This window comes from Pan troglodytes, chromosome 4, assembly GCF_028858775.2.
Source record: "Pan troglodytes isolate AG18354 chromosome 4, NHGRI_mPanTro3-v2.0_pri, whole genome shotgun sequence".
In the NCBI taxonomy this organism is placed as follows: Eukaryota; Metazoa; Chordata; class Mammalia; order Primates; family Hominidae; genus Pan; species Pan troglodytes.
In genome coordinates this window covers 50,257,097-50,275,724 of record NC_072402.2, presented here as the reverse complement: position 1 = coordinate 50,275,724, position 18,628 = coordinate 50,257,097, and the positions used below count along the sequence as shown (strand labels likewise).

The 18,628-nt window shown below is 35.5% G+C and overlaps 1 protein-coding gene across 6 annotated transcripts in view; it reads left to right on the top strand.

Moving 5' to 3' along the window:
* Positions 1–10,684, top strand: part of RNF180 (ring finger protein 180) — a 213,742-nt gene extending 203,058 nt beyond the window's left edge. For all 6 annotated transcript variants that reach the window (XM_063811210.1, XM_063811209.1, XM_527201.9 and 3 more), the window contains one exon: positions 7,464–10,684. In XM_063811210.1, the coding sequence (XP_063667280.1) occupies positions 7,464–7,663 (200 nt within the window). In that variant the 3' untranslated portion in view covers positions 7,664–10,684. The remainder of the gene's footprint in view (positions 1–7,463) is intronic.
* The last annotated feature ends 7,944 nt before the right edge of the window (positions 10,685–18,628 follow it).

Sequence of the window (18,628 nt, the reverse complement as noted above, 5' to 3'; positions counted from 1 at the left end):
TGTCACAGGGATTTGATATACAGATTATTTCATCACTGAGGTAGTAAGCCTAGGATCCAACAGTTATTTTTCGGCTCCTCTCCCTCCTCCCACCCTTCACCTTCTGATAGGCCCCGGTGTCTACTGTTCCCCTCTTTGTGTCCATGTATTCTCATCATTTAGCTCTCACTTATAAGTGAGAACATGTGGTATTTGGTTTTCTGTTTCTACATTAGCTTGCTAAGGATAATGGCCTCCAGCCCCATCCATGTTCCTGCAAAGGCCATGATCTCATTCTTTTTTATGGCTGCATAGTAATCCGTAGTGTATAGATACCATATTTTCTTTATCCAGTCTACCATTCTTGGGCATTTAGGTTGATTCCATGTCTTTGCTATTGTGAATAGTGCTGCAAAGAACATACACGTGCATGTGTCTTTATGATAGAATGATTTATATTCCTTTGGGTATATACCCAGTAACGGGATTGCTGGGGTCGAATGGTAGTTCTGTTTTTAGGACTTTGAGGAATCACCACACAGCTTTCCACAATGGCTGAACTAATTTACACTCCCATCAACAGTGTATAAGCATTTCTTTTTCTCTGCAATCTCACCAGCATCTTTTATTTTTGTACTTTTCAATAATAGCCATTCTGACTGGTGTGAGATGGTATCTCATTGGGGTTTTGATTTGCATTTCTCTAATGATCAGTGATATTGAGCTTCTTTGCTGTTTCTTGGCCATATTTATGTCTTCTTTTCAAGAATGTCTGTTCATGTCCTTTGCCCACTTTTTAAAGGGGTTATTCTTTTCTTGTAAATTTAAGTGCCTTATAGAGGCTGGATATTAGACCTTTGTCAGATGCAGTTTGCAAAAATTTTCTCTCGTTCTGTAGGTTGTCATTCTGTAGGTTGTCTTTTTATTCTGTTAATAGTTTCTTTTGTTGTGCAGAAGCTCTTTAGTTTAATTAGATCCCAGTTATCAGTTTTTGCTTTTGTTGCAGAATTGCTTTTGGCATCTTCATCATGAAATCTTTGCCCATTCCTGTGTCCAGAATTGTATTGCATATATTGTCTTCCTGGGTTTTTATGGTTTTGGGTTTTACATTTAAGTCTTTAACCCATTTGAATTGATTTTTATATATGGTGTAAGTAAGGGGTCCACTTCAGTCTTCTACGTGTAGCAAGCCAGTTATCCGAGCACCATTTATTGAAGAGAGAATACTTTCCCCATTGTTTGTTCATGTCAGCTTTGTTGAAAATCAGATGGTTGTAGATGTGTGGCCTTATTTTGGGGCTCTCTATTCTTTTCCATTGATCGCTATTTTTGTACTAGTACCATGCTGTTTTGGTTGCTGTCGCCCTGTAGTATAGTTTGAAGGCAGCTAGCGTGATGCCTCCAGCTGTGTTCTTATTGCTTAGGATTTCCTTGGCTATTGAGGCTCTTTTTTGGTTCCATATGAACTTTAAAGTAGTTTTCTCTAGTTCTGTGAAGAATGTCATTGGTAATTTGCTAGGAACAGCATTGAATCTGTAAATTGCTTTGGACAGTATAGCAATTTTAATGATATTGATTATTCCTAGCCATCACATGGAATGTTTTTCCATTTGTATGTATCATCCCTGATTTCTTTGAGCAGTGGTTTGTAGTTTTTCTTGTAGATATCTTTCACCTTCCTGGTTAGCTGTATTCCTGGGTATTTTATTCTTTTTGTGGCAATTGTGAATGGGAGTTTGTTCTTAATTTGGCTTTCTGCTCACCTGTTGTTGGTGTATAGGGATGCTAGTGAGTTTTGCATATTGAGTTTCTATCTTGAGAATCTGCTGAATTTGCTTATCAGCTTAAGAACTTTTAGACTGAGACTATGGGGCTATCTAGATATAGAATCATGTTGTCTGCAAACAGGGATAGTTTGACTTCCTCTCTTCCTATTTGGATGCTCTTTCTTTCTTTCTCTTGCCTGATTGCTCTGTCCAGGACTTCCAATGCTTGTCAAATAAGAATGGTTACAGAGGGCATCCTTGTCTTATGTTTTTCAAGGGGAATGCTTCCAGCTTTTGCCAATTCAGTATGATGTTGGCTGTGGTGTTGTCATAGATGGCCCTTATTATTGAGGTGTATTCCTTCAATGCCTAGTTTGTTGAGAGTTAACATGAAACAATGTTGAATTTTATTGAAAGCCTTTTCTGCATCTATTGAGATGATGGTTATTGTCTTTAGTTCTGTTTATGTGACAAATCACATTTATTGATCCACATACATTGAACTACACTTGAATCCCAGGGATAAAGCCTACTTGTTTGTGGTGGACTCGCTTTTTGATGTGCTGATAAATTCAATTTGCCAGTATTATGTTGTGGATTTTTGCATCGATGTTTGTCAAGGACATTGGCCTGAAGTTTTATTTTTTTGTTCTTGTTTCTCTGCAAGGCTTTGCTATCAGGATGATGTTGGCCTCATAGAATGCGTTGGGAAGGAGTGTCTCCTCAATTATTTTGGAATAGTTTCAGTGGGAATGGTACCAGCATTCTTTGTATATCTTACAGAATTTGGCTGTGAATCAGTCTGGTCCTGGAATTTTTTTGGTTGATAGGCTATTACTGATTCAATTTCAGAGGTCATTATTGTTTTCTTTAGGGATCCAATTTCTTTCTGGTTCAGTCTTGGGAGGGTATATGTGTCCAGGAGTTTGTCCATTTGTTGTAGATTTTCTAGTTTGTATGCATAGAAGTGTCCATAATATTCTCTAATGGTTACTTGTATTTCTGTGGAGTCAGTGGTGTAATATCCCCTTTGTTGTTTCTGATTGTTTACTTGGATCTTCTCTTTTATTATTTATTAGTCTAGCTAGTGGCCTATCTTAATTTTTTCAAAAAAAAAAACAGCTTTTGGTTTTGTTGATCTTTTGAGTGCTTTTTGTGTCTGTCTCCTTCAGTTCAGCTTTGATTTTGATTATTTGTCTTCTAGCTTTGGGGTTGGTTTGCTCTTGCTTCTCTAGTTGTAATGTTAGGCTGTTAATTTCAGATCTTTCTAACTTTTTGATGTGGGTGTTTAGTGCTGTAAGTTTCCCTTTTAACTCTTCTCATTAATTTCAAAGAGCTTCTTGATTTTTGCCTTAATTTCATTATTTGCCCAAAAGTCATTCAGAAGCAGGTTGTTTAATTTCCATGTAAATATATAGTTTGGGACCTCTTCTTATTGGATTCTGTTTTTATTGCACTGTGGTCCAGGGGTGTGGATGTTTTGATTTCAGTTTTAATTTTCTGGGAACTGTTTTATGTTCAATTGTGTGGTCAATTTTAGAGTATATGCCATGTGGCAATGACAAGAATGTATATTCTGTTGTTTGGGGGTTGAGAGTTCCATCCATTTGGTCAAGTGTCAAGTTCAGGTCCCGAATATCTTTGTTAATTTCCCTACTCAGTGATCTATTACTTTCAGTGGGGTGTTGATGGCTCCCACTATTAGTGTGAGGGAGTCTGTGTCTCTTTGAAGGTCTCTAAGAGCTTGCTTTATGAATCTGGGTGCTCTTGTGTTGGGTGCATATATATTTAGGTTAAGTATTCTTATGGAATTGAACTCTTTACCGTTATGTAATGCCCCTCTTTGTCTTTTTTTATCTTTGTTGGTTTAAAGTCTTTGTGAAACTATGATTGCAACCCCTGCTTTTTTATGCTTTCCATTTGTTTGGTAGATTTTTCTCCATCCCTTTATTTTGAGCCTATAGGTGTCATTGCATGTAAGATGAGTCTCTTGAAGACAGCATACCATTGGATCTTGGTTCTTTATACAGCTTGCCAAGCTGTGCCTTTTTTTAACTGGTGTTTAGCATATTTACATTCAAGGTTAATATTGATATATGTGGATTTGATCCTGTTATGTTGTTAGTTGTTTATTATGCCAACCTGTTTGTATGGTTGCTTTATAGTGTCACTGGTCTGTGAACTTTGAGTTTTTGCAGTGGGTGATAACAGTCTTTCCTTTCCATATTTAATGCATCTTTCAGGAGCTCTTATAAGGCTGGTATAGTGGTGACAAATTCCCTCAGTATTTGTTTGTCTGAAAAGGATATTATTTCTCCTTTGCTTATGAAGTTTAGTTTGGCCATATATGAAATTCTTGGTTGAATTTCTTTTAAGAATGTTGAATATAGACCCCCAATCTCTTCTGGCTTGTAAGGTTTCTGCTGAGAGGTCCACTGTTAGTCTGATGGACTACACTTTCTAGGTGGTCTTTCTCTCTAGCTGCCTTTAACACTTTTTCTTTCATTTCCACCCTGGAGAATGTTATGATTATGTGCCTTGGGGATAACCTTCTTACTAAATATTTTGTATTCGCTGGATTTGAATGTTGGCCTCTATAGCTAGGTTGGAGGAGTTCTCGTGGATGATCTCCTGTAATATGTTTTCCAAGTTGCTTCTCTCCCCATCTCTTTCAGTAAATGAAATACAAAATATATTTAAGCACTTCAATAACAGTTTAGATAAAGCAGAAGAAAAAATGTCAGAACTTGAAGACAGGTCTCTTGAAATAACCCAGTCAGACAAAAATAAAGAAAAAAAGAACTTTAAAAGGATGAACAAAGCCTGTATGACATACGGGACACCATAAAGTGATCAAATATTCAAATTTTTGGTGTCCCAGAGATGAAGTGAAAACGAAAGGGATAGGAAACATATTTAATGAAATAATAGATGATAACTTTGCAAGGCTAGAAATTTATTTACATATCAAGATACAGGAAGCTCAGAAATCCCCAAATAGACATACTGCAAAAAGGTTTCCTCCATGGTACATACGGCCAAACTATCAAGAGTCAAAGATAGAATTTTTAGAACAGGAAAAGTATCTAGTCACTTACAAGGGAACCCCAATCAGAAAACATTGGATTTCTCAGTAGAAACCTTACAGGCCAGAGAATAGAATGACATATTCAAAGTGCTGAAGAAAAAAATGGCAGCCAAGGATATTATACCTGACAAAGTTTTCCTTCAGAATTGAAGGATAAATAATGCCTTTTCCAGACAAGGAAATGCTGATGGAATTCATCACCACCAGACTGGCTCTGTAAGAAATGCTTAGGGGAGTCCTATACCTGGAAGCAAAAGAACGATATCATGAAAACACATGAAAGTAAAACCCAAATGGTAGAACAAACATACAAGAGAAAAAATACAAAGGATACCACTATAGAAAACCACCAGACTACAAAGATAAACAATAAAATATTACATATACTCCATTAACATGTACAAATATTGTGTAGCAGTAAAAAAAGTTTTTAAATCAAATCAGATATGATAGAAAGTCAGCCAAGATCAATTAGAAATTATTTAAAAACCTATTTGAAATGTAGCTCTACAAATTCTTTTTAAATATCACTTATTTCATGTTTATCTTTTTAAATTTCATGTTTTGATCCTATGTAAGTAAATATAATTTCCAAATAAACTTAATACATAAAAAATAGGATAGTTCTTGATTAAAGAGATTTGACTTTAAATGAGCATACTAATACCCAGGTAAATGCAACCTTGCCATCAGAATAAGCAGCCTGACCTAGAGAATATTTAGCATTACTCAATTGTTATAATGAGTGAACCAGAGTTTGCTTCAGGCTAGAGCTTCACAGAACTTTTATCACCATAGTTGCTAGTGAGTACCAGAATTACATTTTTCTGCTTAGTTTATTATGCTGTCCCTGTTCCCTAACACGAATAAACACAGAAATACTTAAAGTAGAAAGTAGATAAGTAAAAAGCAAAAGATTAATAGGTTATCAGTCTTCAGAGAATTGAATTTTGTTTTTTAAATGACTGAGTTTATATATTGGTCAACCAAAAAAAACAAGTTGCTATTGAGCAGGTTTTTTCTCAAGCTCTAATTAGCATGTAAATACACAAAAGAAAATTGTATTTCATGATGTAATATTTCTCAGAAATGTCATATTCATTTAGTAATAAGTAGACTATAGTTGACATTCAAGATTTGCTTTTTCTGTACCAACAAATCCCCATGCTTTGAACTCTATGGAAATTAAAGCTAAATTTCTTTAAAGGAGTATCATTATGTCTGTCTAGTTTATTCGATGCTAAAATAAGATATTCTTCTTAGAACTTTGCTCAAAGAACTAAACTGAATGAAATTCTCAAAGTATAAGATACAAGGTTAAGTTGGTGATCAGAAGTTATAAAAGCAGTTGTAAAAAATAAAACATGATAAATTTAGAAAATATTCTCTTGAAAATAATTACATTTGATCCCCACAAATTTTTGAAGAAATCAGATAGTATAGATGAGAAATCCATGACCAAAAGAGTTAAATGACTTGCCCCAGACAAGTGGCAGACCTAGGCAAATCTCCTGACTTCATATCCTGTGTTCTTTGCTACCCTGCCTTTAATGCACTGAACTAGAAGAGGCTACTCATCTGACAACGGGCTAATATCCAGAATCTACAATGAACTCAAACAAATTTACAAGAAAAAAACAAACAACCCCATCAAAAATGGGCAAAGGATATGAACAGACAATTCTCAAAAGAAGACATTTATGCAGCCAAAAGACACATGAAAAAATGCTCATCATCACTGGCCATCAGAGAAATGCAAATCAAAACCACAATGAGATACCATCTCACACCAGTTAGAATGGCAGTCATTAAAAAGTCAGGAAACAACAGGTGCTGGAGAGGATGTGGAGAAATAGGAACACTTTTACACTGTTGGTGGGACTGTAAACTAGTTCAACCATTGTGGAAGTCAGTGTGGCGAGTCCTCAGGGATCTGGAACTAGAAATACCATTTGACCCAGCCATCCCATTACTGGGTATATACCCAAAGAACTATAAATCATGCTGCTATAAAGACACGTGCACACGTATGTTTATTGCGACACTATTGACAATAGCAAAGACTTGGAACCAACCCAAATGTCCAACAATGATAGACTGGATTAAGAAAATGTGGCACATATACACCATGGAATACTATGCAGCCATAAAAAATGATGAGTTCATGTCCTTTGTGGGGACATGGGTGAAATTGGAAATCATCATTCTCAGTAAACTATCGCAAGGACAAAAAACCAAACACTGCATGTTCTCACTCATAGATGGGAATCGAACAATGAGAACACATGGACACAGGAAGGGGAACATCACACTCTGGGGACTGTTGTGGGGTGGGGCGAGTGGGGAGGGATAGCATTGGGAGATATACCTAATGCTAAATGACGAGTTAATAGGTGCAGCACACTAGCATGGCACATGTATACATATGTAACTAACCTGCACATTGTGCACATGTACCCTAAAACTTAAAGTATAATAATAATAAAAAAAAAGAAAAAACTGTCAGGAATACAACATAACTCCACTCAGTGAAATCAAGATATGCTTTGTTTAACTGTACTTGTGTACAGCTTCTTTTCTGAGCACTAGCTTGAATTTAATGGGCTTTAATATGTTCATACATCTTCTAGGTTTCCGCAGACATGCAGCTCCAGTTACAAGAAGGCAGTTCCCACATGGTGCACACAGGATGGATTACCTGCACTTTGAGGATGATAGCCGTGGATGGTGGTTTGACATGGATATGGTGATCATATATATTTATTCAGTGAACTGGGTCATTGGATTCATTGTTTTCTGCTTTCTTTGCTATTTTTTCTTTCCGTTTTAGGAATTTCATACCTTACTACAATTGACCAATCATAAATGATGTAAATAACAATTGCTTAAACATTTTTAAATGTGCTTTGAAGTTTTTTTAATGTTGCATTATACAAATTGTTGGTGTTTATAGAAAGCCTGAGAATAATGAATTTATTTATTAATGCTTTTCATGTAACAAACTAAACTTTATTCAAGAGCTAACCTACCCAGCACTTAGCAACAATGCACTATTAATTTCATAGTTGTTCTTGGGTTAGGATTTGGGGCTCTGATTTTATAATATCACTTTAATACTTATTTTGATTGTAAAAAACTGAAGTTTTCTCTCCACTTAAAAATAGTAAAAATACAAAAAGAAATGATAATCTAGGTAGATATTATCTTTACTGATAAAATATTTAGTCAATCACCACTTATTCTCAGGCAAATTGTATGTATTAAAGATAAACCATATTCTCTGGGAACTAATCTAGCAGGGTATGTTCAGTTTTGGTTTCTAATTGTCACTACTTATATCCCTTTCTATTACCAAGAAAACTGACTATTCTTTTTGTACAGATCTAATTAGTACATTTTAAATTATTATAAACAGAATACTAAATACAAATCATGAGACTAATCCCTACCAATAAACACTTTAGAGAGCTATAAACACTTTCCAGATTGAAGGATTAATCACCAGAAGACATGAAAAATTTACCGACTTTTAGTAGTCTAAAAGAGCAATGCATGGTCCAAAATGTAATTTAGTGATTCATTTAAGTAGGAGATGGTCAAATATATTGTAAATGTGCAATAAAGAGTGGCTTTTAATTTTTTTAATGTCTGAATAAAGTATTGTTAGAAATAGGCTTATCGATTTTAGAAAGAAAACCTGACATTTTTAATTACAGTAATCATTAATTTTTTTCATTATTAAAATTTAAAAATAAGAGAACTGAATCATTAGAACATGGAATTGGGGCAGGTAACCCAATTCGAAAAATGAAAAACTGGAGCAGAGACTTAAGCTTATTTATTCAGTTATTCTGGTGGTCTTTGTGAAACCTGGGACAAAGTTTTTATTATGAATTACTAATCCAATATTACTACACTATGATGTCATATATCTGGTAATTCAATAAGCAAACTTTTACAGAAAATAGGTGACTCTCTCGTGGCACTAAAAATACTACCACTATCCAAAAACATTGGGATCAACTGGGCTTTAACAGTTTCAATCTATGAAAAGCCAAAATTTAAGCTAATTGCTACTAACTGTATTTCAATAAAAGCACTTGACTGTTGGTATGTGATGTTCTAAGAAAACTAGAAGAATGGTACTGATTTCTATTCTAATGCTGTTCTTATTATTGTGTTTTAAATTGTATCTATTACAGAAAATAGTATACACTAGACATCAAATCCAGAAATCAGAACACTAAGTACAATTTAGAAACACAGATAAATTTATACTTATAAATGGATATTTATAATTACTAATTGCTCAAAGTAAACATAAGGGAAAATATCAGCTCTCTTAAAATATATAGCAAGATTGAAAACACACATATGAGGAGTTGCATTATTTTAAGAACTTTAAATTGCAGCCATTTCCTAGGCAACTTCTGGTTTATACACTCTAGAAAATATATCTTGATTCATTCCTAAATCACAATAAAAGTTTTAATTATGTATAAACTAAATAAGTATTATTATAGATACAGATCTCTCATAGGAACAAAGTTGATTCCCAATATATATTTGTTAGGTCAGTGATACATATCAGTTTATAGATCTCAGTCTACTAAATATTTATGATACCCTTAAATAAACTTGAACCTTTAAATGAAGAAAGCATAATCTGGAAAAGCATTCAAAATGGATTGAGTATATTTATCTTGACTAATAACTTGATCTGAAAATTATAGAATATTAAAAGAAGTAAATTCATAAAATTATAAATTACTAATCTTTAAAATATTCTTAAATTTTATACAAGTGGAGATAAAAACTGCTAAATATTAAGAAGTATAGCATTTCCTAGATCTACCAGCTTATAAGAAGCCAGATAAAATCTCAGATGGAAAGAAACCAGTTTCTTCTGGTATGTAGCACACAGTAGCCATTCAAAATAAAATACATGGATGAGCTTTAGAGTAAAACAAAAAATTATAATGCTCTTCCTAAGCATCTCTCACAGTAAAAACTTACTGTCCAATAAAGAGCCAAAGAAAGGAAAAGAAGAAAAATGTTAAAGTTAATGAAGTATAGTACTTGTCCCAAGTAATATTATTTAATAAGCTTAATTTTATGAGTTATCATTATCAATAATTTCTATTTCTACCAAGCTTAATTATGGTAAAGGTTAATTTTAAACATGTTCACACATTCTTTTTTTTAAAAAAAAAAAGTCCTAATTGAGGTATATTTCTGAATAGTTTCAGCAGGTTATTTTTTAATTTTGAAAAAGCAAATTCACAAACCTAGACCCATTTATTTTATACTCAGCAGAAGACAGGGAAATTTAAATTAGACAAAGTTGAAAAAGAATCAGAATTTGTATTTTACAAAGCTTCCACGACTCTGAATCAACAAAATCAGGAATGGGAAAAAAAATTTCTGTATCTGCTGAATTATTAATGCCACTATAGTATTATATGCTAAATATGAAAGCAGTGCTGCCATCAGTTTCACTTCTGCCTTGGAATCTTGCTCCTAAGTTAGCTCTGTGGCATAACAAAATTCCAGTTAATAAAATTTTCATTTAAATGTCTTTTGTATGGCTAAATGAATATACAGATTCTTAAACATCTAATTTTTATATGGATTTCTCAAAGAATTCCTTATAGAAGAGCATTCTCTGATTAAATGCAATTACAGTTGGAGTCTTTGATTCTTCACAGAATTCTGTAGTTGAAGCCAGAAAACACTGTCATTTAGGAAAGTGTTCCTAAAGGTTTGAATGCTTTAACATGCTCAACTCTTACTTCTTGAAGTGTTTGATTGTCAGTAAATTTTCGAAGAACATTAAAGTTCTACCAATGTATACTTTTTTCCCCAGAATGCATTTATTTTTCTTATGCTTTTTCTTGAAGACAATACCTATAATAATTACTTTACACATTTCAGTTTTTACTTTTTCTTGCATAGATCCTGGGAGAACCATCATCAAGAAGTATCTTTAGACCATGGTATTAACATATTACAGTAATAAGCATCTACTAAAATATGTACTTATCTTACATTCATGCTTCTATTGTAGGGTCAGGAAAACAAATACTTTACCATTCCCACTGTCCCTGAGGATCTCTCATATGGTACAATAGATATACTTTGATCATTATTTTTCTTATTTCAGTACTTCTAAAAATAGTTTTTGGACTAGTATCACAAGTTTTATGGTTATTTCTCTTTCTGCATGTTACTATTAAGTACTGTAAAACACAATCCTTCTAAACTTCCGTTACTCTTTCACATATTAAGTCTAAGAACCTCATCTAGAGCATATCCAGTAAACAGTATAGTTAAGTAACTGCCCACTACAGTGAATTTTTATTACTGATAACAGCCTTGCAAGAGACAAATACTGTTCTTCTAGGACCTGGTAAATGTTTTACTTGCTTTACAAGAGTCACCTTGTCTACCAATAAAACTATTTAGAGGAAAAGGGAAGTGAGAGAAGACAGCAGCTAACATTTATATAACTTCTGTATCTTACTTTGCTGGTTACATTAATGTGTTATCTAATTTAATCTTTTCAATACTCTGAATCAGATGATATCCTCACATTACAGATGAGGAAGAGAAGTAATATAACCAAAGTCACACAGGAAGGATTAGGAGGTGATTAACTTCATTTCTGTCATATTCTAAGACCTTTACTCTTTTCACTATACTGTCAGTAATATCTGATAACTTGATGAAGTTGAATATTCACTGAGGAAGTTTTGGTAACACTGCTAGAGAAGCATGAGGAATAAAAGATGGTCTGGATCAAGAATGCAGGAATATGATACTTGTACTTTGTTTTTGATAATTTTCATTGCTTATAACAATGAAAAACTTTAATATTTGCAGGAGACTAATATGAAATGCTACATTTCATAACTTTTATTCTGCGTGGCAGCTTTGATTTGTGGTGGCTGCCTAGAACGCTTTATTGAGAAGGATTCTGAGGTTACATCCAGGATCCAGGGGGAAAAAGTTTTCTGGATCCACTGGCATTGACCCTCATATAGAGGGGAAGGAGGGTCTTAAGGGAAAATTAGCCATCTCAGATATTTGCCATCCTTGGATAAGAGCGCAGAAAATCATTCATGTTTTAGAAACTGGTATCGCCATTTGTTGAGGGGAACAAAATGTAGTTTCCTGACTATAATTAATAATACTATGATATAGTCCAATTTAGCTATGATATAATTAATAATAAACTACTTTCCAGTCTTACACTTGTCATTTTGCCTTAAAACAGACGCTTAATAGGAACCTAATTGTGAATTACATCAATTTTTAAATCATAATGATGTAGCTACAGTGTAGTTTAATTTTCTCATTTCAGAAAAAAGTGAACTGTTGTTCAAAAAATGAAGTAGAGTTCTGATTCGCAAATTCTACAGAACTAAATGGACACTACTGGCTATTCTGATTCCAATATTGCAAGTAAATCGGGCAGACAGGAATATAGTACAGAAGTCAACCTAGATCAGAAGTCAACAGCAATGCCTTTTAAACCTTCATATGCCTACATTAAATCTTGGTAAAATGTATATTTTTATTCAGAAGGTGTAGGGTAGACCTGAGATTCTGCATTGCTAATAAGCAGTCAGTGATACTGATCTGCTGCCCCATGGACCACACCTGGGATAGCAAGAAACTAAAGGAAGCACATCTGCAAAGGTGGCCATGAATCTTGCTTTCTTATCATTAATTAACTGTCCCCAAAAGACAAATTTCACATTGTTTTTGCATTTGAGAATTACACAATACTGGTTATCCAATATAAAGGAAGAATAATGAATTATGCTATAAATAATTTTATATAAATCGGTTGAATAAGTTTTTGACATTATCTGGCACATATTAAAGTCTAGGTATCAATATGTAAGTATTTTATTTAAAATCTGTAATTCAAACTTTTTCTTTTCTTTAAACAAAAAAAAATGATTTTCCTACTTTTTCCCTATTCTCTCTCATTACCCATTCTTTCTTTGGCTATCTCTATCTAGACTCTATTCATATAGAACAAATGTGAGATAATATATAGTCACTTATAATACCACATCTGGAAATAGAAAACAAAATATACTCTGGCACTTCTGCTCACTTCTAAATTTTAGTACACATTATAACTGCAAAATCAAGAGACCTTATCGTCATCCTGGGTTATATGACTAAAATTCACTTCATCTTTCTTTCCTCATTTCCTCACCTTTTGCATAACACAAACCTTCCCATAATTCTGCTGCAATAAAATTCAATTTACAAGAAGATTGTGAATTGAAACACCTATTATCCATATATTTTCATGGTGATTCTTCATAATATAAGGAGGAGGAGCTACAGTTTTTCAATGCTAAATATATGCCAGGTACTATACAGTGTTTTGCACACAGTATCTCATTTCATATAACAACCCTAAAATACTTTTGTTACCACGTCCATTTTATAGACAAGAAAATTGGAGCTCAAAGAGGTTAACTAGCTTTCTTAAAGTCCTGTAGCTACCAGTGGTACAGCTAGGAGTCTAAACCCAGGTCTGACTAGTTCTTGAGGCTATATTCTTGTCACTGCATACACCTACAAAGTTCAATTCCTGATTTAGTTTTTCTTTAACAGTAACAAAGTAAAACAAAAATTCTACCTTAGTGAAACTTCTAGGGGTCCAGTGATCTATCTATAAAATGTCAAGATACCCCTTCCAGGGTAAAAGATAAAGTGCTGCATCTAACCCTCCTACCACTAAAATAGAGGCACAATGCCCAGGGGATCCTCTTTAGATTTTAGATGTAAAATACACCTTATTGGGGTGGCTATTCTGACCCGTTTGCCAGATGATGCAAAGAGCTGGCAGTGTAGAATATGGCCCAGACAAAAGAAGGCTCTTCAATACGTTCATGTTGACATACAAACTGCTCTGTCAATTGGGTCACATAATCTAGCAGATCCAATGGGGCTTAAAGTATCAGTGATAGATGAGGTTGATATTTGGAGCCTTTGGCAAGCTTCATAGGTAAATCACAGCACAGACCTTTAGGATTTTGGTGCAAAGCTACACCATCCTCTGTGGATAACTACTCTCCTTTTGAGAAACAGCTTTTGGCCTATCACTGGGCCTTAGTAAAGACAAACACTTGATCATGGGCCACTAAGTTACCCTGCTACCTGAACTTCCCATCATGAACTGGGTGTTGTCTGACAAGACATAATGTTGAGTGTGCACAGCTGTACTCTGTTATCAAAGGGAGGCAGTATATATGAGATCAGACTTGAGGAGGCCCTTAAGGCACAAGGAAGTTACATGAGGGATTTGCCAGTATGTCCATGGTCCCTATTCCCCCTACATTACCTTCTCTCTTTCAATCCATACCTAAGTCTTCCTGCCTAAGACAAGTTGACTGAGGAAGGGAAAAGAAAAAAGAAAAAAAAAACCTCAGGTCTGGTTAACAAATGGTTCTGCATTGTATGCAAGTACCACTCAAAAGTGGACAACTGAAACTCTGCAGCCTTACTCCGGGCATCCCTGAAAGACTATAGTAAAGGAGAATCCTCCCAGTGGGCAGAACTTCAAGCAGTGCCCTTGCTTGGTTATTTTTCCCAAGAGAATAAAATAGCCAGAGATACCAGTCTGTAATGAATTGACTCTGACAGATGGTTTGGCTGAAGGGTCAGGGATTTAGAAGGAACATACTTGAAAAATTGTTGGCAAGGAGGTTTGGGAAAGAGGAATTTTGATGGACCTGTTCTAGAATGACACCCAGAAATATTTGTGTCAATATGAATTCTCACTAGAGAGTTATATCAGTGGAGGAGAATTTTAACAATAAAATGGAAAGAGTGACCTGTTCTGTAGACACCAGTCAGCCTCTTTCCCCAGCTACTCTAGTTATTACCAAAACACTTTGTTCAATGGGCTCATGAACAAAGTGGCCATGGTGGCAGGGATGGAGGCTATGCATGGGCTCAGCAACATGAATCTCTACTCACCATAACAGACACTGTCGAGGACCTAAACTGTCAGCAGCAGGGACCAACAACAAGTCCCTGATATGGTATCATTTCTTGGGGTAACAGGCTGGTGGCAGGTTTACTATGCACTGGACTGCTTTCTCATGGAAGGGAAAGCATTTTGTTCTTAAAGGAATAAACTTTTATACTGAATATGATTTTTTCTTCTGTGCCTATGATTCTTCTGCTAAAATGACCAAGTACAGACCTACAGAATGCTTTGTCCACTGTCATGTATCCCACTCAATATCAATTTTAATCAAGAACTCATTTCACAACTGATGGAAGTTACTGGTCTCCTCATTTTCCCCATAATCCCAGAGCAGCTGGTTTGACAATTGTACAAAGGCCTTTGAAGACCCAGCTAAGGTAACAGGTGGTGTTACTTTGCAGGGCTGGGGCAATGTCCTCCAGAATGTGGTATGTGGCCTAAATTAGCATCTAGTATGCAGTGCTATTTTTCCCATTACCAGGATTCACACATCCAAGAATCAAGACATGGAAACAGGAGCGGCCTCTTTACTACTCCTAGGGATCCACCACCAAAATGTATTCTTCCTTTCCTCATAACTTTAAAATGTGCTGGTTTAGAAGTCCTAGTTCCAGAGGGAGGAATGCTTCTACTATAGGAACAATGATTTCACTAAACTGAAAGTTGAGACTGCCACCTGGTCACTCTGGATTTTTTATGCCTCTGAATGAACAGACAAACAAGGGGGTTACTGTAATAGCTGAGGTAACTGCTCCCATCAAGAGGGGATTGGGTTGCTACTACACAATGGAGGTAAGGAAAAGTATGCCTGGAATACAGATCTTCTAACATGCTTCCTAATATTCACATCCTGTGATTCATATCAATAGAAAATTACAAAAAAACAATTCAGGCAGGACTGATAATGGCCCAGACCCTTCAAGAATAAGGGTTTGATCCCAGCTAAGGTGATTGCTGAGGGCAAAGAATATAGAATGGATAGAAGGTGGCTGTTAAAAATGCCAGCTACAACTACATGACCAGTTGAAGACTGCATTAGTTACAAGTTTTCTCTTGATGTGAATGTTTGTATAATATTAAGTATTTTTGTTTTCTTCTCTCCCTTATCCTCTTATCTAACACAAGATGTGTTAATAATAGCTAACTTTACATCACAAAATGTTTTCATGGTAGTTAATCTTAGTATTTAAATTTCAAAAGAGAAGAGGAACATTACCTGAGGATTTTGTATCCTCTTTTGAGGAAAAGGTTGACATGTTTGCAGTTGTATATGGGATAGTTGTATCATATAGGCAGTATGTTTAAAGGAAATATGTATGGGTACCAAGTTGACAAGGGGTGGTCTGTGATGGCTTTGTGATGTGTCAGCCTGGCTAGGCTAAACTCCCTTCCCCAGAATTTCCTTTCCCCAGTGCACAGTCAACCTGTTAAAGAGCTGTAAGTCCCTTTGGGGAAATACTGAAAGAAAAGTCAACAGTATAAATTTTTGACAGTGGAGTGGGTTTCTTTCTCAAGGGGTTCTGAGTCTGTTAACTGACTCAAATTTGGAAATGAAGGAATTAACTCTGTGTTTTGGAAATTCAAGCCAGACTTCTGTCTACTAGACCCAGAACTCCTCTGCTTTTACAGATCAAAAAAGAATTTAATAGGTTAACTGTCTATTTCCACTCTTGGGACATCATGAGAATTTTGATCATCATGAGAACCAACAGCATAATCTCTTTGAGTCAAACTATTCTGGTTACTTTTTTTTTTTTTTTTTTTTTTTCCGGAGACAAAGCCTCACTCTGTTGCTCAGGCTGGAGTGCAGTGGCATGATCTCAGCTCACTGCAAAGTCCGCCCCCTGAGTTCAAGTGATTCTCCTGCCTCAGCCTCCCAAAATGCTGGGATTACAGGCATGAGCCACTGAGCCCGGCCTCTGGTTACTATTTTAACTCTGCTATCCATTATGATAACCCTGCCTATCTTATCTTTGGCAATTAAGTGTCACCACTTGACCCTTAACATCCCAGGATCTATTATCTCTATTGCATTTAGGTATCCTCATTCAATGGTAGCAGTTTACTTTATAATTTCTGACCTACAGAGAAGAGAGACTACAGAGCTTTTCAAGGATGCTGATGCTCCCTCACAAATTTATTTTTCACAGCTGTGGTGAAAGGCATGTTTTTCCAGGACTGGAGAGCAATCTTGCATGGTAAATACACTCAAACATTGCAGTCTCAAGCCTTTAGCTACCTTCCTCTATAATATCACAAGGCATTTCTACCTCATTTAGTGTAGGCCACCATTTTGTTCCTGGCAACCAGCCAACCAACCATCTAATTAAGCCCTTCCTAACTCCTTGAGCTAAAACATTGAGTCTCTGAATAGTGAGCCTACAAATTAAGCCTGATGACTTTATATTCCTTACACCTTGATTACACACCAATATCCATTATCACACGTAACTCCTAGATTTCTATTTATATAAATTGAAAAAAAAGCCATGCAGTTCTTTTGGTGTATATCACACCTTTTCATGAGTCATACATTGTACCTCATTTTTTGAGGGCTGCTTCAAGTTGATTCTAGTTATAGAAACAAAAAGGGGTGTTGGGGAGTAGGTCCTGTGGATCATCAGGAGTACCTTGTAAGCAACTTCCTGAGGACTAAGCTCTCATTTTTTTTTTTATCTTGCCCAAATTCCTATCTAAGGGGTGTGGGGAGTCATGCCCTACAAACCATAAATTCTCATCAGATGGGTTTTATTTAACCCTGTATACTGTGACTTGCTTTCCAATCTGACTCTGGCATAACAAGGAAGAAAATCAAAATATTTTACCCCAAAACGTGTTTCTCTGCCATATCTTGAAATGGTCCTGCGAAGCCGTCCCTTGTGGGAAAAACCCACATTCTATCAAGAATCCCCTTTCCCCTTGTTTTCCTTCCTTCCTTTCCAGATCCAGGAGATAATCAACTAAGAGCCAGGCACCATTTTAGGTCCGATAAGAAACATTTTACAATCTGTTCTCTCTGAAGTCTGCTATCTGAGAGCTTCCTCCACACAATAAAATTTGATATCCACAATCCTTTCTCTTAACCTGAACACTTCCTTTCTACTGATCCCAGGTCTTCAGATCAACTCAACCAATTGTCAACCGGAAAATGTCTGAATTTACCTATAGCCTGGAAGCCCCCTGCTTTGAATTGTCCCCCCTTTCTGAACCAAACCAGTGTATTTCTTAAATGTGTTTGATAAATGTCTCATGCCTCCATAAAATACATAAAACCAAGCTGTACCCCTGACCACCTTGAGCACATGTTCTCAGGACCTCCAAAGACCATGGTCACTCATACTTGGCTCAAAATAAATCTCTAAAAATATTTTACAGAGTTTGACACTTTTTATCAACAATCCTCAGGGGAGGCCATTCCAGGTTATTCAGGTAAAGGAGGACTGTCCTCCCATATTAATCAGAGTTCTCCAGAAAAACAAAATATATACATATATTTATGATTTATAAATATTTATATTGTTTAAATGTATATATGATATATATTATAAATATATAATTTATAAGGAAATGGCTAACATAATTCTGGAAGCTGGCAAGTCCAAAATCTGCAGAGCTGATGTCCCATTTCTAGTGCAAAGGTCAGAAGCTGCTGTAGAACCAGAAAAAAGAGCCAATGTCCCAGTTAAAGTCTGAGGCTGGCAGGCTGTTGTAGAACCAGGAACAGTTGATTTCCCAGTTCAAAGGCTGTCAAGCAGGAAAATTATCCTTCTCATG